This window comes from Vombatus ursinus, unplaced genomic scaffold, assembly GCF_900497805.2.
Source record: "Vombatus ursinus unplaced genomic scaffold, bare-nosed wombat genome assembly UNPS02005236.1, whole genome shotgun sequence".
In the NCBI taxonomy this organism is placed as follows: Eukaryota; Metazoa; Chordata; class Mammalia; order Diprotodontia; family Vombatidae; genus Vombatus; species Vombatus ursinus.
Window position 1 is genome coordinate 5,067,764 of NW_020945014.1, and position 24,096 is coordinate 5,091,859.

A 24,096-nucleotide genomic window follows, 5' to 3' on the forward strand; every position below is an offset into this window, starting at 1 on the left:
TCTCAGTTTCCTCAACTGTAAAATGGAGATAATAATATAGCACCTACTTCCCAAGGGTTGTCATGAGGACCAGATGAGGTATTTGTAAAGTGATTAGCACAATGCCCAGCACATAGCAAGTACCTAACAAATGCTTGTTTCCTTCCTTCTTTCCACTTGTTTCTATGTCTTTGCACTGACTGTTCCCAGGGTTTAGAATGTTCTCCCTTTTCTCCTCAACTTTCTGGAATTCCTAGTTTCCTTCAAAATTCAGCTCATCCTCCACCTTTTGCATAAAATCTTTCCTGCCTCCTCCCCAGCTCCTAATGTCTTCCCCTCCAAGGTTACCTTGTATCTACTTTATATGTATTTTGAATGTATCTACATATTGCTACGTTGTCTTCTCTGTTAGAATGTAAGCTCAATGAAAGCAATGACTTTCTGTTTTGCCATTGTATCCCTAGGGTTTAGCAAAGTGCCTGTCACACTTGTTCAGTTGTTTTCAGTTGTGTCTGACTCTTTGTGACCCTATCCTTCTTATCTCCCAGTTTGACAATCCTAGAATCATCCTTAACTATTCCCTCTCTCTCAACTCCTATATCTAATCAGCTACCAAATCTTGTTGATCCTGCCCCACATTTCTCACATCCATTCCCTTCTCTTCATTCACACAATCTCTACCCCACTTTAATACTTCACTACCTCTGTTCTGCGGTAGGCTCCTAATTGACTCTCCTATCTCCAGCCTCTTCCTTCTCCAATCTCTTGGAGTGATGTCTTAACTCATGAGTGAGTGAATTGGATTTAAGTGAGGCAGAGTTGCACAAAGTCATCAGCCTCACTCTCTCTTCCAGAGAAGGTCTATGGCCCTGGATGCAGTAGATGACCTTTGTGCCTTGGATGGCTGACCAAGCTCTAAGCATTCTACAGTGCCTGCTTCAGACGCTTTCATGACCACTGGAACAAATTGTTCTCATCTGCCCATTTTGCTGAGGAGTCTTCATGTGCTTGGGGTAGATACCTTCTAACTCATTGATGGGTTTGAGACCTGTGGTTTACCCTCAATTTGGTTTAGTGCATCTGCCAAGACAGCTTACCACAGTGCTACCATGCATGCTACAGCTTCTTGGAGCCATAGGTGAGAGTTGGGTGAGTTAGGTGGACATCAAAGCTGGATGAGCAGCCCTGAAAAGGGCTCAGCAAGCCCTCACACCAAAGATGCTCACCTCATATACCTTCTCCAATCTATCTTTTATCTAGCTGCAAAATTGCTATTCCAAAACCATATATAACCATCTCATTCCCTTATTCCTCATCTTTTTAGCTTTGGGAAAGTGTAAGCTCCTTGAGGGTTTCTGCTCATATATGTGTTTGCAGACTTAGCACAGTACCAGACATAGTAATACTTAAAAATGCTTATTGACAGTTGACTTTTTATTCAATATAACAAGTGCTTACTGATTGCCTACCTACTATATGCTGTGTAAGTTACCAAAACATATGACAATTCTTGTTCTCAAATAACTAACATTATGGCTAAGGAAACAATAAATGAAACAATTACAGAACAGTATAAATGATAAATAAATATATGCAAATGACAACAGGTATGGTATGGACAATAAATTCTAAGGATGGTCAAGGAGAGAAGAGTCAATGTTGGTAGAAGTTATTGAGAAAGACTTCATGGAGGATGTCTTGAGATGAATCTTGAAACTGGTAGGATTTGGATATAATGCTATCAGGACTTTCCAGGCAGGAAAATTTCCAACCAAAGTAGGGTTATGCATAATATGTAAGGGGATCACTAGGAACATCAGCTTGAGGGACATAGATGATAAAGAGACTTGAATGCCAAACTAAGGAAACTAGAATTTCAGAGCTGGAAGAGACTAAGAGTTTGGATTCTATTGAAAAGGGAGTAGGGAATCATTGTGGGTTCTTCAAGTAGGATGTAGGTTGCAGAATGGCATGGAAACTGATATAGAAAGATTAGGCTGGAGATGATGTGCAAGATAGATCTGAGGGAAGAGAGACTATAAGTAGAGAGAAGCTATTTTTAATTAAAATTTTTTTCAATTAATAAGCATTCTTTTTTCCCATCTTTCAAACCCCAACTCAAAAAAAGGAAAACAAAACCCTTGTAACAAATATGAAGAGTTAAGCAAAACAAATCTTTTTATTAGTTATATCCTAAAATGTATGTCTCATTTTGCATCTTGAGTCCATCACCTGAAGAATAACGTTCTTCCTCATTGGTACTCTGGAATCATTGCTGGTCATTTCATTGAACCTCCAAAGGATATGAACAGATAGTTCTTAAAGGAAGAAATTCAAGTTATCAAGAGCTATATTTTTTTAAAAAATGCTCCATTGGAAATTGAGGGGATACTCATCAATTGGGGAATGGCTGAATAAGTTGTGGTATATGAATGTAATGTAATACTACAGTGCTATAAGAAATGATGAGCAGGTAGACTTCAGAAAAACCTGGAAAGTCTTATATGGATTGATGTTGAGTGAAGGGAGCAGAACCAGCACAATGTTGTACACAGTAAGGGCCACGTTGTAAGATGACTAACTTTGATAGACTTAGCCCTTCTCAGCATTACAAGAATCTAAGACATCTCCAAAAGTCTCATGGTAGAAAATGTTATCCACTTCCAGAGGAAGAACTATGGAGTTTGAATGCAAATCAAAGCATACTATTTGCTATTTTTTTTTTCTTCTGTTTTGTTTTGTTTCCTCATTCTGGTGGTTCCTCCTATTGGTTCTAATTCTTTTTTACAACATGACTAATGTGAAAATATGTTTAATAGGAATGTATATGTAGAGCCTATATCAAATCGCATGCCATCTTGAAGAGGGAAGCAGGGAAGGAGGGGGAGAAAAACTTAAAACTCAAAAGCTTATGGAAGTGATTGTTTTAAACTAAAAATAAATTAATAAAAAAAATGCTCCAAATCATTAATAATGAGAGAAACGTATAATAAAACAACTGAGGTTCTACTTCACACCCACCAGATTTAAGCTGATTTTTTTTTAAATAGAAAAATGGGCTATTTTGGACTTTGCAGCAGGGTTAAGTTCTTAAAAGTCATCTGAGGTTGGTCCTATGAGAGATCCTTATCAGTTAGGCCTAAATAAGCCACTGCAGATCTGGCTTGGACTCTGCTTCTGAGCGTCTAAGGTGCTAATTTTAGCTTCTGGGTCTTCAAGAGTGGATTTGGGCTGGGCCAGGAGGTGGCGTATTGGTCATGAGTTTGGTTGAGCAGGGTGTATGTATAAGTTCAAATACAAGACAGTTATGAAGCTTTCTGACATCAATCAGCTCAGAGCATTTTCCAAGCCTGAATGATGAGCAGGAAATTATAGTGAGAGTTGTATATGTTTACTGTGAATTTTAGCGTTGCCTGCATTCTTGATTTTAAATAATACAGAATATCCTGAGTCCTCAGGTAGTTGGCTTGCCCAGTTGACCCAAAGCTGTCATTGTCTATTTCCCGATAACCCACTTCCCCAATCACCACTCTAGCCCTCCAGGATCACATTAGACCCGAGCAGGAATGGAGGGGGAAGGATACTGGCAGAAATATAAACTCCATGAGAGAGGCTCTACAGGTTGCAGGAAGACCCCAATTCTCTTTGCTCTACGGACCAGCCCAACCCTCTATCTTCTCTAGCCTTTCCCTCTCCCTCTTTCTCCATCTTCAAGGACACGGGAAAAGAGGTTACCCTTTCACCTTCCTACCTCAGTATTAACCCGCCGAAGTATTTCCCCGCCCCCAACCAATCTTCCCCGCCAAAACAGAAAAAAAAATTCCAAGCCTGTCAGCTAACATTTGTCAGATCTCTCTCCGCGCTAACGTAAACCTGAGCTTCCATCAGGGGTGGCTAAGTTTAAACGTCTGCTGGCTATAGAGATCCTTTTTCCCTCTGCCCTTTCTCTCCTGCACACAGCCGGCCCCCTCACCCCTCCCCGCCCCAGCTGCTTTGGGCTTTAGGCTCCCCGCCTCCCAGCCTAGACCCAGCGTTGAACCTGACGCCGGGCCCCGCCTAACACTCTCGTCACTACCCTAGCCCCTCCTCCCTCCTTCCCCCCACTCAGGCCCCACTCCCCCCTCAACCCCCCCCTCCGCGGTCCCCCCCCCTCGCCTCCCGCCGTCTCCACCCCCGTATGGCCTCTGTGAAAACCCGGTGGTCTGTACAGTACAGCCCGCACTGCACGTTGCAAGCTCCCTTTTCTCGTCAGCCGTCACCACTGGGCATGCTCATTTAGTCAGGGCTGGGTTACCCCCCTCCCTTCTTGGTCGCAAGTAGCTTTCCTTCCCCCCCTCCTCCTCTTTTTTCCCCTCTTCTGCACTACAACGGCTCCCCGGCTCCCGGCGGCTGGCCGGCCCTCCCTCCCTCCTTCCTTCCCTCTTCCCTTCCCTCCCTCTCTCTCCCCCTTCCTTCCCTCCCTCCTTCCTTCCTTCCCTTCCCCTCCACTCCTCTGCCGGCACAGTGTCGCGTAAACCTGTTTGGTGAGGCGCCCGCCTGAAGGCGCAGGGTCGGACCGCGCTCGCGGCTGCTGCGTTGGGGGGGCCCGATTCTCACTCCTTGGCTCCCGGGAGCCCCCCTACCCAGGAACAAACATGTATTCGGGAGCAGGACCCGGTGAGTACTCGGGTTTTTTACTCAGGTTCTTAGCGTGGTTACCGGTTCGGGGTGGGGGGTGTGGGGGCAAGGAGAAGGCCGTCTGGAGATGGAGGGGTGGCTTTTCTCTTTTTTCTCACCCCCTTTTGAAACGTGTGGGGCTATTGGCGGCTGGGGCTAGGAGGCTGAGAGCGGAACGCATGCACTCACACACATACCCTCACACCTCAGGGGAGAAGCGAGGGGCTAGAGGCGCTGGCGGGGCGACTGGGGCAGGGGCTGAGTCTGAGCGCGCGCGCCTCACTCCTCTCGCTCGCGCACACCCCGGGAGCAAAGCGGAGGGCGCGAGGCGCTCGGAGGCGGCGGCTGTGGTGTCTGTTGCTGGGGACTGAGAGCGGGGAGCGCGCACTTAAACACACACACACACATACACATACACATACACATACACATACACACACGCAGGGAGCGCGAGGCGCTGGGCGGCTGCTGTTGCTGGGGCTGAGTGCGGGGCGCGCGCACTCACACACACCCCGGGAGCCAAGCGCACCCCCGACTTTTCTCCTCGCACGCCCCAGGCCCCGGTCTCCGCTCCTCGCGCTAGTCTCGAGGGTGCGGCGGGCCATCCCCAGTTTTTTGGGGTACTAGACTGAGGGTCGTCTTTCTACCAGGGGTGGGGGAGGGCGACAAGTGGCGGCCGCTAAGCTGAGTCTCACATCCCTTTTGCCGTCCTCAGGTCTCCGCTGCCACTACTTAAACCCATAGTCACTCATATACCTCCCTCCACTAGGCCGTCTCCTCCTCCCCTCCCGAGTTGCCTCGACTCCCTCCGTTTTAAAGTGCTCAGTAGCTGAGGAGAGAACTACAACAAATCGAGCCAGCATTTATTAAGCGCTTTCTATGTGTCAGGCGCCGGGGATACAAAGACAAAACCGAAATATCCCTTTCTCTTACTCGAGGAGGGGACTCAGTTGTTTCTCCCCGCCCCACAGTGAAGACCTTGCACACCGCCGCCCGCCCTCCCGCTTTCCTCGCCAGACGTCTGGCCGTAGGGGGTTTGCAGCCCCCGCGGCTTCTGGGACTGCGCCTAGGCCCCACGAGGAGCCTGAGGGACTGAGGCAAGACTTGGGGAGAGCTGTATCCTACTCTGGTTTCCCCTCAAAACAAACAAACGTTTGGTATATTCTCCCTCCTTCCAGATTCCTGAACTTCCCTCCCGTCTCCCGCCATGGGTCGGACTATATTCGTAGGCTCCGTATCTGGGGGCTTTTGGCCCGGGATCGGGGGAGGGAGGGAGTGGGAGGGTGGAAATTCCTTCTCTAGCTTTAGTCAGGGTTTCCTTCCCGTTGCTTCATTACTATGTTGGTTCAAGTTCCTGTTTGGAGGGGGGGGGTCATAGTACTAGATTCCCATTGCCCAGCTCGAAGGAGAGAGAACGAATTGATTGTGAATCGTGATCTTGTCCTAAACCCTCTTGAGTGAACTCAGTTTCGTGGTCTTTTTTGGAAGCGCTTTTCATCTTCCCCCATGAGGCAGGTCTGGAAGGGCTGAATTGTGGCCGATTCCTGTTGGTGGAGATTCAAACTTTCTCCCGATAGGGATTTGAAACCCTTAAAACGTTTGTCTATGTTTTATATATGTCATCATAGTTCTAAATTATCTTGCCTACTTCCATTAATGTGTTGCTTTTCCTTTTAGAATTTACTTGATGAAACTTCCAAGGCCTGATGTTTTCCTTTAGCGCCTCCTTTCCCTAGTTAGCCCCTTTTATTTTGTAGACAAGTTCTCAGAAGCTTGAAGCCATCACTGGCGGCTTAAAAAGGGAAAAGTAATGGGGGGGGGAGTGTGTTTAAAACTGATTAGCAACTGGGCAAGGTGATTGTTAAGATAATATTTTCCTTGCCTTCAGTCTCTCCTTTTAAATGTCTTAATACACAGTTCTGTCAAGTGGATCCACCAGGTATGTCCACTTTGTCTTCTCAGAGATGTTAGATCGTTCTCACCATACCAAGCAAAGCAAGAATTGGTTCTGAGTCTTGCACTATCTGCCACCACCTTATATGTGCTTCCTGTTTCACTACACCCATTTAACACCCTATATACTACAGGTAGATTTTCTTGTTACACCTTGGCCTTCCACCTTAAAGCTTTTACTCTCTGGCTGTTTTTCATCCTTGCCAAAACATGCTTCTTTCACCTTCAGAGCCCTACCTTAACATTTATAGCACATCATATTTTTACGTATAGTTAGCCCTACATTAAAAAATGTCGAATTTTTGCCTCAGACCTGCTTTATCTTAAGCAATCATACTAAACTTTAGTAAAAACAAAAACAAAACCCAAACTCTCTGGTGCTTAGTAATTAATTATTGAAGGAATAATGATTATTTTGGTTTTAATACACTGGCATTTTTTAAAGGTACATTAGATAATGTCATGAATTAGATTAATTCCAAACTTAAAAATTTGAAGGCTCTTAGAATATAAAATACTAAGATTTTAAACACTGCACTTCTCCAGAGATAGTTTTGAGACAACCCATAACATTGATTTGCAAGTGATTGTAATGTATGAAATGTTAAAATTCAGTCTTTGGCAGGGAAAAAATTAGAAGTGCTATATGATGCTGTCTTGGTCAATATCAGTTTTGGGGTAAAACTCACAGAATTCAGCCTGCATATATGCATACCTAATCAGATAGCTGTAATTCAAATTATTTAAGGTATGTGCTTTTAATTAAAGTAGGTTTTTTTAAAACAATTTTCTTGGTAATATACTAAACTTAGAAATTTGAATTATGAAAAGATATAACTTAAAAGTTTGAATTATGGAATAATTTAAGATTCAGTTTTATTTCTTCTATGTAGACTATAGTTATAGATAATTCAACAAACTCTTGTCAAGTACCCCTGCAAAGCAAGGCTTAGACTATGGTTGATATTGAAAGCAAAAAGAAATCTTTGCTAACTTGGATAGAATAATTTCAGTTATAAAACTAGGAGTTAATTAATGAAAAACATGCAAGAGGTTTTCCTTCATAACATCACAGTGAAGTCCTATAGAATATAAAAATCAATTGTTGAACACTGAAGGTGAAGTCCACTCAGTATTTACTCTCTTCCTTGGTTTTTTTTTGGGGGGGGGAACTTCCTTACCCTCATTAAAGACAAAATGTAAAGTAAGAAAAATTTATGGAAGAATTTATTTTAAAGTTTTACTCAAAATAATTTTTTTTCATTCTTATAAATCAGTCAAGTCTGATAGAAGTATTACTAGACTTACACTAAATATTGTATGGTTAATTATTGAATTTTTGCTACAAGTAATCACTTATGATATTTGCTACACTTGAAAGCAATCTAAACAGGATTATATTTTTTGTTGTTGAGAAATACTGAAACATCATGGGTATGGTAGTGTAATTTAAATCCTTCCTTTGTGACCCGTTCTGTAAAATACCCATTCCTTTAAGTTGGTGTGTATAAAAGCAGGAATGGATCTTTAGTGTTACAGATTTCCAGTGTGAAATTGTATCTTACCTTCTGTTACAGTGAAGCTAGTCTGAGAGGCACTTCTAGTTTCAGTTGCAATAGTAAACTTTTCCTTTGGCTAATAATTATTTTGCCTCTGGTCCAGATGTAAATTTAGGAAGAAAATGTTGAGATGCAGGCTTGAAGAGAATGGTTTTTATGTTTCTTAGTATGCTAAGAGGTTTTTGGTTGTAGAGAGCAGATTTTTCTCCCTGATTACTAGTTGTGTGGCATGAAGTAAATAGAGCCTGCCAAATTTCATTGATTGTATTGCTGATAGGTGGGTTAAAGGACATCCATTGTGTTGGCTTGATAAAATTTTGTTACTGAGAGTTTAATGTTGTGAATCCTTCTAATGTAACATTTATTATTTACAGGCTTTGCTTCAGATCTTAAGTTTGTTCTGTTTTTATGCTTTAATTTGTACCAGAAGTAGTATTCAGATTCCACTTTTCTTTGCTTCTCATTTAAAACAGGGAAGGGGAAAGGAACAAACATTTGTTATCCATCACCTATTATGTGCCGGGCACTGTGCTAAGCATAGTGTAAAATTTACAAATATTATCTCATCATCATTGCTTACCACAAGTTTTTTTTAATTTAATCCAGATTTTTCTTAACATGATATTAACTGGTAATTTTTGTGGTATAATAATAACAATAATAGCTAGCATTGTATAGTACCTAGTATGTACCAGGCACTATGCTAAGTGCTTTACAAATGGCATTTTATTTGATCCTTAGAACAACCCTGGGAGGTATGCACTATTATTATAATCCACATTTTATAGTTGAGGAAACTGAGGCAAATAGATTAAGGGACTTGCCCAACATCATCAAGCTATTATCTGAGGTTGAATTTGAACTCAGTTCTTACTCAGTTCAATTTTCTGATTGTGGAGAATACCATTTTATTTAACATTCTTATCAACTAAAATGCTAGCTTTACAAGGTAAATTTGATTGAGCAATAGAGATTATACTTATAAGCCTTGTGAATTTTTTTAAAATTAGCTATTCAAATGTAATTAATTGATTTGGGTTTTTCTGTTATATTTTTGGTGTACTCAAATGTCTGTCTCACCAAAACTGCCTTCATATCTTTTCATGGTGATTTTCAGGCTTGTTTAATTCATTGAGTACTTAATCTCCCCTACTTCATCCTCATCCACTATTCTTTTCCTAAACCTAAGGTTTTGTTATAAAGTAGCTAAACTTGTTTTCATTCAGTTTGCAAAACAATAAATGCTTACTTTGTGTAGTGCATAATATTAGGGGCTTGAGTTACAAAGACAAAAAAAATTAAATCTCTGCCCTCGTTGTGCATTTTTAATCTTCTCTGATTGTTTTCCACTCTGGCTTACTTTAAAGACTTGTTAAGTACTCTTTTTCTGATATTTCAATCAATAAACACCTACTGTGTGCCTGGCACTGTGCTAGACCTCGGGATGTTAAGGCAAAAGAGGGAAGTGTTTACCCTCTAGGAGCAGCTGACCTTCAATCTTTTCAAATAATATGTACCCAAAAAGTACAGAATATATAAACTAAATTCTAAGTGATGTGGGCAGGGGCGCCCCTTGGGGGTCGGGAAAGGGTTCTTCTTGAAGGAAGTAGCAGACAGGCAATGAACATTTATTAAGAGCCTACTATGTGCCAAGCAGTGTGCTAAGTGCTAGGGACACAAATACAGAAAAATACAATGCCTATTCTCAAGGAGCTTACCATCTAACAGGGAGTAGACAGCACCCAAAAAGAAGCTGAAAATAACAAGGGGAGTACAGCTGTCTAGGAAATAAAAAGATGGCTGGTCTGGGCCACCTCCTTAAATGGATGTTTTGGAGCTCATGGGGGAAAGGATTAAGTGTTTATATAGAGCCAACTATGTGCCAGTCACTGTGCTAAGTGCTTTACAGATATTATCTCATTTGATCACACAGCAGCTCTGTGAGGCAGGTGCTGTTATTATCCTCATTCTACAGTTAAGGAAACTGAGACAAACAGAGGTTAAGAGACTTGCACAGGGTCACACAGTTAGCAGGTGTCTGAGGGTGAATTTGAACTTAATTTTCCTGACTCCAGGCCCAGTGCTCTATCCACTTGTACTACCCACCTAGCTGCCACCTTAGTGGGGCAGGAGGGTATTGATGAGGTGTGAGTACCAAGGCTTATTCAACTTATAGGATAAGATTCCCCGATGATGAGATCTCTTCTTTGAATTCCCTCACACTAATTCCTGTGTCTTTATTAGGAATGGGGTCTAGACCTCTGATTTCCTTGGTACAGGGAATTCTTTGGTTAAGAAACTCCCTTTGTCAATCCAAGTTGGTTAAGTGACATACTTAGAGACACATGTCCAGTTTATGGCCAAGGTGGAACTTTAAGGTCTGCTTTCTACCCGTTGTCTATCAAGCTGCCTCTCTCTATTGTAAGTTCTTTAAAGCCAGGGACTCAAATAATTTATGTTACTGTCCCACATAGTAGATATAATAAATGCATTGAATAAGTATAAAGCTTATAATTTTTAAAAGATCTGCTTGATTTCTTTTTGACCTAGATATTGGTTGGGGTTATGGAATAGTCCTGTGATTTTTATATTATACAGGGAACTCTGTGGTGAAGAAACTCCCTTTACCAACACAGGCCATCACTTTTCTCTGCAATTGTTATAGTCTTAGATAAGAGCTTCCCTAGGTCACACAGCCAGTATGGGTCAAAGGTAGCACTTGAACCCAAATTTTCCTGGCTCTAAGACCTTTCTTTATCCACTACCTCCACAATACCTCTTTTATTGAATGAAATTGATGACTGGTCAATTATTTGCAAAGCTTTTCTCCTGTAGAATATCTCTAGAAAATCCATCAATTTCATAAATACTGTCATTCATTATGATCAAGATAGTTAAAACATTCTTTGTAGTCTTCTTTCTTAGTGTAGGCTTTGTGAGTTGGAGTATCCATGTAATGGAACTTGAGACATAGATTGTAACCTTGGGGTCTGTCCTGGGCTCTCTTCTCTTCTCTTCTCTCTATATTATTTCACTTGGTTGATCTCATTAGCTCCCATGGAGTTAATTTCCATCTCTATGCTAATGATTCTCAGATTTATCTTTTGTGCCCCAATCTTTCTGCTGACCTCCAATCTTATCTTCAACTGCCTTTCAGATATCCCAAACTGTATGTCCAGTAGACATCTTAAACTTAGTATTTTCAAAACAGAACTAATTATCTTTCCCTCCAAATTCTCTCCCCTCCTACCTTCCCTATTACTGTAGAGGGAAAGACCATTTTTCTGGTCCCTCAGGCTCGAAACCCAGGAGTCATCCTGGATTCCTCACTGTCTCTTATCCTCCATATCCAAGCTGTTGTTGCCAAGGCCTGTTGATTTCACCCTTGCAACATCTCTCCAATACACCCCTTTCTCTCTTCTGATACTACCACCACACCCAGTGTAGGTCCTCATCACCTCACACCTGGATTATTGCAATAGCTCACTGGTAGGTTGGCCTTCCTGAAGTCTCTTCCCACTCCCAGTCTATCTTTTATTCAGTCACTAAAGTGGTTTTCCTAAAACACAGATTAATCGTGTTATACCCTTACCCAATAAACTCCAGTGGCTCCCTATTGCCTCTAGAAGCAAATGCAAAATATTGCTTGGCATTCAAAACCCCCACTTACCTTTAAGTTTCAACTAAAATCCTACCTTCTATAGGAAGCTTTCCTCAACCCCTCTTAATTCTTGTGCCTTCCCTCCGTTAATTATTTCCTATTTATCCTGTATATAGCTTGCTTCATAGAAATTTGCATGTTATCTCCCCCATTTGATTCTAAGCTCCTTGAGAGTAGGCCTTGTCTTTTGCCTCTTTTTGTATCTCTAGTGCTTAGCGCAATGCCTGGCACATAATAGGTGGTTATTAAGCATTTATTAATTGATTGATTTAGAGCTTCATTGTTTTTGCTTTTTCTTGCACATTTGTAAATGTAGGTTGACTTCAATTATATTGCTCAGTTTTTTCAGAGTTAGTGAGAAATGGTGTGAAAAAGCACTAGAGTTGACTTTGGTGCATTGAGTGGATCAAGGGACAGGCCGGGATTCAGGGAAACCTGAGTTAGGCACTTAATAAATGCATGTTCCCTTGCTTTACTACAGAATGATTTGTGTGACCTTGGGCAAATCACTGAGTCTGAAAATTTTAGAGTTGGAAGGGACTTTAAGGATTATTTCATCCAACCCCTTCAATTTATAGATGAGGAAACAGATGAGGAGAATAGAAATGACTTGTCCTAAGTCACATAGCTAATTAATATAGTAGGGGGAATAGAATTTAGGAGCCATTCTAGGCCTTTTGTCTTTGGTGTAATAACCAGTTATTTTTCACTTTTAGCCCTTCTTTGCAAAATGAGGAGGTTAAATACTTTTGTCTATACTAACTCTGACCCTTGCAACATCTTCACCCTTGCAACATCTGAGAAGGTAGCTTACCAGTCCTAAGCCTCAGTTTCCTTATCTGTAAAATGAATAGACTTGTGAGGATCAAATAAGATTTGAGTTTTAATGGTCTCCTACTATTTTAGATTCTGGTTAGATAACTTTCCTTGATTACTATTAACAATGAAGTGTATCTACCATATTTGTCTTTTTTCCTTTTCATATGCTAGTGTCTTTCATTACTTTCTGTTTGTTTTGTGTATTCTTATGTAATTGTTGTCTCTCCAATAGAATGTAGGCTCTTTGAGGGTAGAGACTGTTTAATTTTTATGTTTTTATCCCCCTTCCTAGCACAGTAAAGTTTTCAGTAACATGGCCTCATCCTATTTTCCTGTTCTTATATATCACTCCCTTCAATGCTATGGTCTAGCTAGCCATAATTGCCTACTTGCTATTCTTTCCTCACACTAGATTCTTCATCTCTCTTCTCCATGCCTTTGCATTAAATGCCCCTTATGCCTACTATGCCCTCCCGCACCCCACCCCTCTAACTTCTTAGAATCTATGACTTCAAGTTTTAGCTCAAGGGTCCTTTCCCAATCCACAGCTGCTGGTGCTTTTCCCTTGAAGGTTGCCTATTGTCTACTTAGTGTGTGTGTGTACTTTCTAATGTACATTTTATCTTTTCTTCCCCTCATATTCGCTTTTTGAGGAAAGGATTGGGCTTTTTGTTTTGTTTTGTTTTTGCTATTTCTTTGTATACCTAGCTCTTAACACAGTACTTGGCACATAATAAGCACTTAAATGTGTATCAATTTTTATTTCTCACTTATGCATCTGAATAGAAAGAATATTAAGTTTGTCATAGCAGTTTTTAATTTGAACAATTTTATTAACTGTTATGGTTTTGCTCAGTTTTTTAATTGAGCTTGCAGTGTTTACTGAGCACTAAATTGAGTGTCTTAGGCAGATTTAAAAAAATTTTGAACAATGATGCTAATCTTGAAGAAGCTTAATTTAGTTGTCCAGATTGGTGCAATAAATAGAACCTTGGACAGGGAATCAGGAAGAGCTGAGATCAAATTCTTCCTGTTACTACCTGTGCAAATTTGGGCAAGTCACTTAACCTTGGTCTACCTCAGTTTCCTCATCTATAAAATGGGGATAATAATAGCCCCTATCTCTCAGGGTTGTTATAAGAATAAAATAAAATTTGTAAAGGTCTTTGCAAACTTTAAAGTGCTATACAAATGTAACTATTATGTCAAAATTAATACAAGGGGGTACAAATTAAATCATTCTCATTAAGGTGAATTGGGGACTTTTTGTTTTGGAGTAAGTAGTTTGGGGCTAAGGTTTTGAATGTTGAGTCTTAAGTGGAAAGGAGATAAAGGAACTTCCCTGGTAAAAGGAAGGGAATATTCAAAGACACAGAAGATAGAATGAGGAAGTCACCTATGGGGGTGGGGATGGGGAATGATACTTTAATACTTTTCACTTTGGTGGCTCAAATGGATAATTTATACCTGAAAATGCTACGTAAACCTCACTTGTTATTTATCTAATCTGTGCAAGCATTCCCACTGTGTGTGGGGGGGTAAGGGGGGAAGGGATGATAAACAGTTGGGTTAGTGAGATTTAGGTAAGAAAGAAAAGATGACTTGATCTATCTGGTAGAGGAACTCACATAATGAAAACTGAAGACTCTTGTGATTCACTTTCTAGTTAGGGCCTGATGAGAAGAAAGATGAGAACTCACAGATACTTATTTCATAGTACCTTACTGCAGTTCAGTTAGTGGTTATGTTTCACATTTTGAATTTAATAGGTTGACTGAGTGGCAAGAAGGGCAAGAATAGGAAAAGAGATTCAACACTAAAGAGTGTGACTTTGAACTATCAAAAGCAAAGCTAGTGTGGTTGGTATTTCTAGGAGAGGGGAGGCATGAAAACGTAAGAATTCTGAATGTGGCTGAATGGAAAATATTTGTAATATGAACGTGATTACTCCTTGTTTTTCTATTTAGCTGCTCTCCCCACAAGCTTAGAGCTTTGTTTTCTGGCATTCTATGAGGCAATCTTGGAGTCAAGCTATTCTGGCCAGGTCCATGATGATAGGCTCTCTTCTGTATAGATTCTTTCTACAGAACATAAATCTGTATATTTTAATTAGGAGGTGTTGATGGATATGGGAAGAGAGATTATTTTTTACCTCATCAATATGAAATAATATTTAAGTACTTAGTATAAGCACAAAGCTTACGTGAGGTGTAATATCAAGCAAATGACTCTTGCCAATTGTTAGCTTTTGTTCTGTGGAAGATTATATAAATGCTGACATAAATGTAATTCAGTGCAACATGTAGATATTAATCTAATCATATTCACAGTTCTAACTTACTTTTGTTACTGGGATAGCCACAATGTTGGAATAATGCTAAATTACAACCACTGATACCAACTGATGGAACTAGTTCAACAAATTCACCATTCGTTGACCAACTGCTGTGTTCTAGCTAGTTAGAAAAGCCAGTGTTACCATCAACCAGTTTGGGATGTTGTGTTTGTTTTTGTTTTCTTCTTCAGGAAGGTTGAAAGTTCTTAAATGTGGAAAACATTTCTCTCTACAATAATAATAATACAATGTATTTGTATGGAGCTTTATGGTTTACAAAGGACTTGAATACTTGAATTCTCCCAGTGAAGCACTGCAATAACCACGAGGTAGGTAAGGGGGATACTGTTATACCCATTGTACAGATCAAGTACAGATCCTTGTATAGCTGTATGGCTCTACAATATAGCTGGCTGAATGGATAAAGCACTAGGCTGGGAATCAGGAAGAGGCTCATCTTTATGAGTTCAAATGTGATCTAAGACACTTAGTAGCTGTGTGACCCTGGGCAAGTCACTTAACCCTGATTGCCTCAGTTTCCTCAACTGTAAAATGAGCTGGAAAAGGAAATGGCAGACCACTCCAATATCTTTTCCAAGAAAACCACAAATGATGTCACACATGACTGAAACAACTCAACAACAAGAACAGATCAAGAAACTGAGAATCACAGATTTAATTTAATTTAATCAACATCTGAGACCACCTCTAAGACCAGTGCTTATTCCACTATAACATGTGAAACATGAATGCTTTCTCAGATTTCGAACATTAAGGGACAGAATTGAGCTGTCTTCTGATCCCTCATTTGACTATTGAGATTTTGACAGCTGAGTTCCTGCTTAATGGAGGGCTTCAGGCAGAACCTGGATGACTACTTGAGGATATCCTAGGAGTGATTAATGTAATTAGATAAGGGTTTTTTGGGGACTCACACCTAAATAATTTCTGGGTTCCTTTCTAACAGAGATGATCTTCTATGATTCTGTGGAGTTTCAGAAAAAGGTAATCAGTGTATAATATAAAGCTTTAGTAAAGTAACCATCAAGAGTTTTGAGGAGGATTGAAAAATCAGTGTTGAATATGGGGGTGTAGAGGTTTCTTACTGCCTATTATGATGTAGTGGTAGATATAACATTCCTAGAGTGGAAAAAGCACTGGGTTTGTAGTCAGGATCTTGGTTCTATCTTAGGTTTGGTTAGGGGTGTGACCTTAACAAGTCACTTAACCTCATAACTACTTCCTCTTTTGTCTAGTGAGGAAGTTGGAATAGATGACTTCTAAGCTCCATTCCTATTCTAAGCCCTCTGATCCTAGCTGGAGGCTAGAAGATAGTATTCCATTTATAATGGGCTTAGGTCTTTATTATTATTATTTCTTAAGAGGCCATTCTTTGCCTCATTTTTTTTTATTAAGCCTTAATTACTGAATGGGCGCTGCTTTAGTCAAACTGAGACCTGTTAAAGACCTTGCTTGAAAAGGCTAAGGTCCACCCCACTGTATCCTGGGCATCTCCAGTTGTCCTGATCCATATCAGGCCACTGGACCCAGATGGCTCTAGAGGAGAAGGTGAGGCTGGTGACTTTGCACAGCCTTCCCTCACTTCAATTCAATTCACTTTCATGTATCACCTCCCTGATGCCATGATCCTTTTTGAGAAAGAAGGAGAAACAGTAGCAGTAGGTCTTTATTCAGGTTTCTCCTATAGCTTTAGATAGGTAGGGATGAGATAATGGAAAGGTAGTATTTAACAGTCTTGAAGAGAATCAAATCAAGTCAATAAGCATTTATTAATCACATTTTATATACCAAGTCACTCTGCTAAATGCTATGGATACAAAGAAAGGCAAAAAAAAAAAACAAATCAAAAAAAGAAAAAAAACACAGGCTTGCAAGGAGCTTGGTCTAATGAAGGAGACAACATGTAAACAACTATGTACAAGCAAGATATGTACAGAATAAATTAGAGAGAAGACACTGAGATTAAGGAGGACTAGAAATTCTTGCAGACTATTTTTCCACTTGCAGAAGGTGGGAGAATAAGGAAAAAAGATGGAGGTGGGCATGACACAGTTAAAGAAGTCAGCATTCAGAAACCATTAGCCTCTTTTCAAACTATTTCAAGTTACTGCCATAGCTCAGGTGAAGTTTACAGAGGAAATGAGCATGGGAGTGATGGGAAGTTTTCACTAATGACATTCTGAAGACACAAAGGGTCAGTTCTGATGAAAATGAAAAAGGATGAGGAGGGACTTGTCTAAAGAGACCTATGTGTATCTATAGTAAATTTGCTAGCCAATTTAGATTTTTAAAAGACATGTACAGATATACAGGTAGTAGAGGTAAGCATGGGTAATAGAATATAATTATTAAATCTTGGCTTGGCTCTGTAAGAATGCTAAAGTTCAGAATGAGCTCTGAGGCTGTTAAGGAGAAAAACAAGCAATATTGGTGAAAATAAGACAAGCACATACAGTATCGATCGTCTCTGAGATTGATGGGATAACTGAAAGTGGTGAGAAAAGGCAAAGATGTTAATTATTATTTTGACTCTATATTTTCTTTTCCAAGGCTAGAAAAAGAAAAAAAAATGGTTACAAACTGCTCAAGACAAGTAGAGATTTAGCAAGAGAGCACCTAGCTACTGTTGATGAACCCAAATCACCACATATCCCAGCATACTGAAAGAATCAGTAGGTCTGATTGATGAACCACTATCAGTGATCTTTTGAAAACTGTTGGACAAAGAAAACCAGAAGCCAATGAAATTAACTTTGATTTCTGGCAAAATTCTAAACTGTGTTATGAAACTAATGGTTAACAAAGAAGTAGAAAAGGAAGTGGCAATTGCAAGAGTCACATGGCCTCATCAAGAACAGGTCATGCTAGGCTAACCTCATTTCTTTTTTTTTTTCTGACAGGATTAGCAGACTGGTAGATCAGGAGAATGCTATGCATAGAACTTAGCTAGATTTTAGCAGAACATCTCACAAAAAATTTTAATAGTATTTTTTTCAATTACATGTAAATACAGTTTTAACATTTTATATTTAAAAAATTTGAGTTCCAAGTCTTTCTCCCTTCCCTCCCCCCCCAAAAAAACCAGTAAGCAATTTGATAAAGTTTATATGTCACAAGTGTCTTGTATTGTTCATGTAGATGGAGAAATGGAGGGGAAGGGGTAGATAGTAGTTATATGGATTCAGAATGGATGAACTCTAAGCATAGTAACTAATTTTTTCATGTCAGTTTGGAATTAAGTCTGTTTGGCTTTGTGCTGTTTAAAATTTAAAAGACTTGGATAAAGGAGTGGAGAAAATGTTCACCAAATTTTCATAAGACCTAAAAAGCTATGAGAGATAGTCTGTTAGACAAGGAACCAAGAAGATCTTGTTTGGCTATAATGTTTGCCTGAATTCATCCTCAACCTCTCACCCCAATATCCAATCTGTTGCTAAGTTCTGTCATTCCTGTCTTTATAATATCTTTCTTATTTGTCCGCTCCTCTATACTCACACAGATGCCACCATGGTACAGGCCCTCATCATCCCACACCTAAACTGTTGGCAAAAGCCTTCCGGTCAGTCTCTCTGGCCCAAGTCTCCAAACTCCAGTCCATCCTCTACTAAACTGTCAAAGTAATTTTTTTTTTAAAGTGCAGGTATGAACATGTCACGCCTCCTATGCAATAAACTTCCGGTTTATTGGTTCCAGAACCAATCCACTGGGTCCATTGATAGTTCTGAGGAGACCTCAGGCTATGTTTTGTCTGAGCCTGGGGTTTTGGATACAGTTCATCAGATCTTAGAATCTTAGAAATCATGTAATCCAAATCTCCCTTACTTTATACTTGGTTGATCAGCAAACTTTTTTTTCCTTTTTTTTTTTTTTTTTGATGAGGCAATTGGGGTTAAGTGACTTGCCCAGAGTCACACAGCTAGTGAATGTTATGTGTCTGAGGCTGAATTTGAGATCAGGTCCTCCTGACTCCAGGGCTGGTGCTCTATCCACTTCGTCACCTAGCTGCCCCAAGCAAACATTTATTAGGTACCTACTACATGCCAGGTGCTGTGCTAAGCACTAAGGGTACAAAAAAAAACCAGTCCCTACTGAGAAAAAAAAAAGCCTTTTTAACTGACAGATACAAGGTTTAGGAATGATGTGGAAGAAAAGTTCTTTTCTTCCACATCATTCCCCACCATCGTTGGCCAAGGTAACTTAGCAGCAACTGCAGAGGTGGTATTGGAGAACACTGGCAGTGTCCAGGAGGTAGGAAAGAGAGATAGCTATCATTTGACAAATTTTCTTCATGAGAAGGAGCAGAGATGATGAAGAGTTGGAATTCTACTTTGTTGGTGGATAGGGAGAAGTATAGTTTCTTATGAACATTTAATCTTCAGTACCAGTATTCCAGGGTTTTGAGCACTCCCAGATCAGATTTTTATGGGAGAAAAGATGAGCAGGATTAATTAACCCAGAGGGAAAGATGAGAAAATAGGGAAATTGGCTTTAAGAAGAGTAGTGAAAACAAGAGAGAATGAGAATAGAGGGAAGGTTGTGAGGTCCAAACTGGATTTGAGAATAAAAGGGGGGTGAGGAGAAGCTTAAAAACTTAAGAAAGTAAAGGGAAGGGGAAAGGACAAAGGAATTCCTAAGTAATGGGATAATGGGTGTAAAGAAAAAAACTGTGTTTGCTTCTCTAATTCTTAGAGTACCCTCTGTGATAACCAATAGTCCACCTTAAGCCCCACCTCCTTAAGGCCTTTTGGTAATAATTGTTTCCAGCAATTTCTTCAGCAATTACTACTCATTAAACACATAACAATAACATCTTGTATTGCTTATTCTTTGAAAAAAAAAAAGGCCTACCCTGCTTTCTGCTCTATTAGATTGTAAGCCAGTTAAGGATAGACACTGTGTTTCATACCTCCCTTTAGCCCCAACATCACTCAGTTAAAAAAAAAAAAGGCACTTAATAAAATCTTCATGTTGTTAATAACATAGTGCATCTCCTGATTATAAAATAGCATCATTAAAAAAATTATTTGTTTTTAGTTTTCAGCATTCACTTCTATAAGATTTTGAGTTGTAAGTTTACTCCCCTCTCCTTCCCAAGATGGCATGCAATCTGATATAGGCTATACGTATACAATCATATTACACACATTTCCACATTAGTCCTTTTGTAAAAAGAATTATAACCAAAGGGGAAAACCATAAGAAAGAAGAAATAAATAAAAAAGAGAGAGAAAATAATATTCTTTGATCTGCATTTAGACTCCATAGTTCTTTCTCTGGATGTAGATAGCATTTTCCATCATGAGTCTTTTGGAATTGTCTTAGATCCTTTGTATCGCTGATAAGAGTTGAGTCTATCAAAGTTGGTCATTACACAATGTTGCTGTTACTGTGTACAATGTTCTCTTGGTTCTGCTCACTCCACTCAGCATCAGTTCATATAAAATCTTTCCAGGTTTTTCTGAAATCTATCTGTTCATCATTTCGTATGGAACAATGGTATTCCATCACACGCATATACCACAACCTGTTCAACTATTCCCCAACTGATGGGTATCCCCTTAATTTCTGATTCTTTGTCACAACAAAAAGAGCTGCTATAAATATTTTTGTACGTGTGGGTCCTTTTCTCATTTTTATTTAATCTCTTTGGGATTAAAAAGTGATATTGCTGGGTCAAAGGGTGTGCACGGTTTTCTAGCCCTTTGGACATAGTTCCAAATTGCTCTCTAGAATGGTTGGATCAGTTTACAACTCCACTAACAATGCATTAGTGTTCCAGTTTTCCCACATCTTCTCCAACATTTATCATTTTCCTGTTTTGTCATATTAGCCAACCTGATAGGCATGATGTGGTACCTCGGAGTTGCTTTGATTTGCATTTCTCTGATCAATAGTGATTTAGAGCAGTTTTTCGTATGACTATAGATAGCTTTAATTTCTTCCTCAGAAATCTGCCTGTTCATATCTTTTGACCATTTATCAATTAGGGAAATGACTTATATTCTTATAAATTTGACTCAGTTCTCTATATGTTTTAGAAATGAAGCCTTTATCAGAGACCTTGACTGTAAAAATTGTTTCCCAGCTTTCTGCTTCCCTTCTAATCTTGGTTGCATTGGCTCTATGTAAAAACTTTTCAATTTGATATAATCAAAATTATTCATTTTGCATTTCATAATGTTCTCTACCTCTTGTTTGGTCATAAGTTCATCCATTCTCCGTAGATCTGACAGGTAAATTATTCCTTGCTCTCCTAATTTGTTTATAGTATCACCTTTTATGTCTAAATCATGTACCCATTTTGACCTTATCTTGGTATACAGTGTAAGGTGTTGGTCTATGCCTAGTTTCTGCCAATCTATTTTCCAATTTTCCCAACAGTTTTTGTTAAATAATGAGTTCTTATCCCAGAAGCTGGAATCTTTGGGTTTATCAAATAGTAGATTACTATACTCATTGACTACTGTGTCTTGTGTACCTAACCTATTCCAATGATCCACCACTCTTTCTTAGCCAGTACCAAATAGTTTTGAAGATTGTTGCTTTATAATACAATTTAAGATCTGGAATGGCTAGTCCACCTTCCCTAGCATTTCTTTTCATTATTTTCCTTGATATTCTGGACCTTTTGTTCTTACAGATGAATTTAGTCATTATTCTATTTCTATAAAATAATTTTTTGGTAGCTTGATTGATATGGCACTAAATAAGTAAATTAGGTAGAATTGTCATTTTTATTATATTAGCTCAGCCTACCCATGAGCAACTGATATTTTTCCAATTATTTAGATCTGACTTTATTTGTGTAAAAAGTGTTTTGTAATTGTGTTCATATGGTTCCTGGGTTTGTCTTGGCAAGTAGATTCCTGAATATTTTATGTAGTCTACAATTACTTTAAATGGAATTTCTCTTCCCAGCTTTTACTGCTAGGCTTTGTTAGTAATGTATAGAAATGCTGATGATTTATGTGGGTTTATTTTATATCCTACAACTTTGCTAAAGTTGTTAATTATTTCAAGTAGCTTTTTGGTCGATCCTTTAGGATTCTCTAAGTATACCATCATATCATGTTCAAAGAGTGATAGCTTTGTTTCTTTGTTGCCTTAATTCCTTCAATTTCTTTTTCTTCTCTTATTGCTAAAGCAAAATAGTATCATTTTAAAGAAAGTATTGCAACTTTTGTTGTTGTTGTTAATTCATTTTAGTCGTATTTGTTTCTTTGTGACCCCATTTACCATTTCCTTCTCCAGCTCATTTTACAGGTGAGAAAATTGAGGCAAATAGGGTTAGTTGAGTTGCCCGGGTTTACACAGCTACCAAGAGTCTGAGGCCAGATTTGAACTCATGAAGATGTGTTTTCTGACTCTAGGCCAGGGCATTCTATGAACTGCACCACCTAGCTGCCCTAGCAACTAATATGACCAAATTTAGAAAAAATTAAACAGTAGTTTCTTCTAACCTCATTGTATACAGTTAGAGTTGCTATAGTTAGCTAAGAGTGTTGTGTGTGTTCTAGAACACATTGCAACAATAGCTTTCTGTTTTTGTTTGCTACATGTAAAGTCATAATAACATTTATGTAGCTTTTGTCTTTTAGGATTGTTTCCATTACTTTTGTTATATCTGCCTAGTATGAGTTGAAATTGTTCTTTTAGAATGAGTCCAATACTTTAACTGGTCATGGCCAATTTGTGGGATAACAGGAATTGTTATTCTTCAAGGTCAGGAAGGTTATTTTTGGCCCATGTAGCTTTCAGGAAAGAAGTTTTTCATCTAAACATTTCTTTTCCATCAAAAGTTATGTGTAGGGGCAGCTAGGTGGCACAGTGGATAGAGCTTTGGCCCTGAAGTCAGGAGGACCTGAGTTCAAATCTGGCCTCAGACCAAACACTTGACACTTATTAGCTGTGTGACCCTGGGCAAGTCACTTAACCCCAATTGCCTAAAAAAAGAGAGAGAGAGAGAGAGAGAGAGAGAGAAAAGTTATGTGTATATACTTTCTATGCTTTAAAGAAAAAAAGCAGTGAAAGCATAGTAGGGACCCAGAAATTTAATAAAGTAATAAAAATAATTGAAATATACAAAAGTACACTTAAATAATTCCTCTCTTCTTTGAACTACTTTAGTATATTATACCTCTGTTACACTTTAACATTTTTCCTTGTGTCATAGCTTCCTTTGGATTGTAAGCTTCATGAAGGCAAAGAAAACCACCTTTAATGGTTATTCACTGTGTAACCTTGATAAAGTCACTGAGTTCTTCTGGGCTTTAAATTCCTCATCTCTAAGATGCAAGGAATATCAAACCCAGAGCAATCAGGGTTATTTACAGCTAAGCTTGTCTTACAATCTCTTACCTCCTATGATGTATTACATACCAAGGAGCAGGCAATTCTGAACATAAATATGTTTTTTCTAAAGTGTATCACTAATGTACTATTCTTCAATAAACACATTTTACTTTCTTTTTTTTTAATGTGTCCCCTACACTCCTCTAGCACAGTGCCTTGTTACATATTTGATCATATTAAAGTCGATTAGTAGATGTACATTGGATGGAACCGATGGATTGAACATAACACACACACACACACACACACACACACACACACACACAACCTTAGTGCAGTTTTATTTTTTGTTCCAGGCCTGTGATATCTCTGCTATAGGAACCTCCTTAGGTTAATGTAGTTCTGCCACTATTTTGCAACTTTATAGTCCAAGTTGCTTTGGACACAGAGATTCAATGACTTGGTCAAGGTCATATAGCCAGTATGTGTCAGAGTTGTTACTTGGACCCAAGGTTTCCTGATTCCTAGGAGGAACCTGTAGCCATTACTCCAAGCTACCTCTTATTTTAATATATGTGTGTGTGTGTGTGTGTGTGTGTGTGTGTGTGTGTGTGTGTGTGTAATGTAACAGGCTTTGTTATGGCTCTTTTCTATCTAGTGAAGCTCCTTTGTCTCAGCTTCAGTATAATACTATTAGCATAATTCAGTAAAAGGTAGGTCCATCTTCCAAAGGTGTTACCAAAATACCAAAAGAATTTTGTGTATGCAAGGATGCACATAATGTTGAGTTGATTCTAAATTCATGTGAGCCTGAAATCTTC

At 39.2% G+C, this 24,096-nt stretch overlaps 1 protein-coding gene across 2 annotated transcripts in view; it reads left to right on the plus strand.

The window, feature by feature from the left end:
- The first annotated feature begins 4,211 nt into the window (after positions 1–4,211).
- Positions 4,212–24,096, plus strand: part of AGO2 (argonaute RISC catalytic component 2) — a 150,402-nt gene continuing 130,517 nt past the window's right edge. The window contains exon 1 of one of the 2 annotated variants that reach the window (XM_027845329.1): positions 4,212–4,635. In XM_027845329.1, the coding sequence (XP_027701130.1) occupies positions 4,614–4,635 (22 nt within the window). In that variant the 5' untranslated portion in view covers positions 4,212–4,613. The remainder of the gene's footprint in view (positions 4,636–24,096) is intronic. The other variant, XM_027845320.1, reaches the window with a different exon arrangement.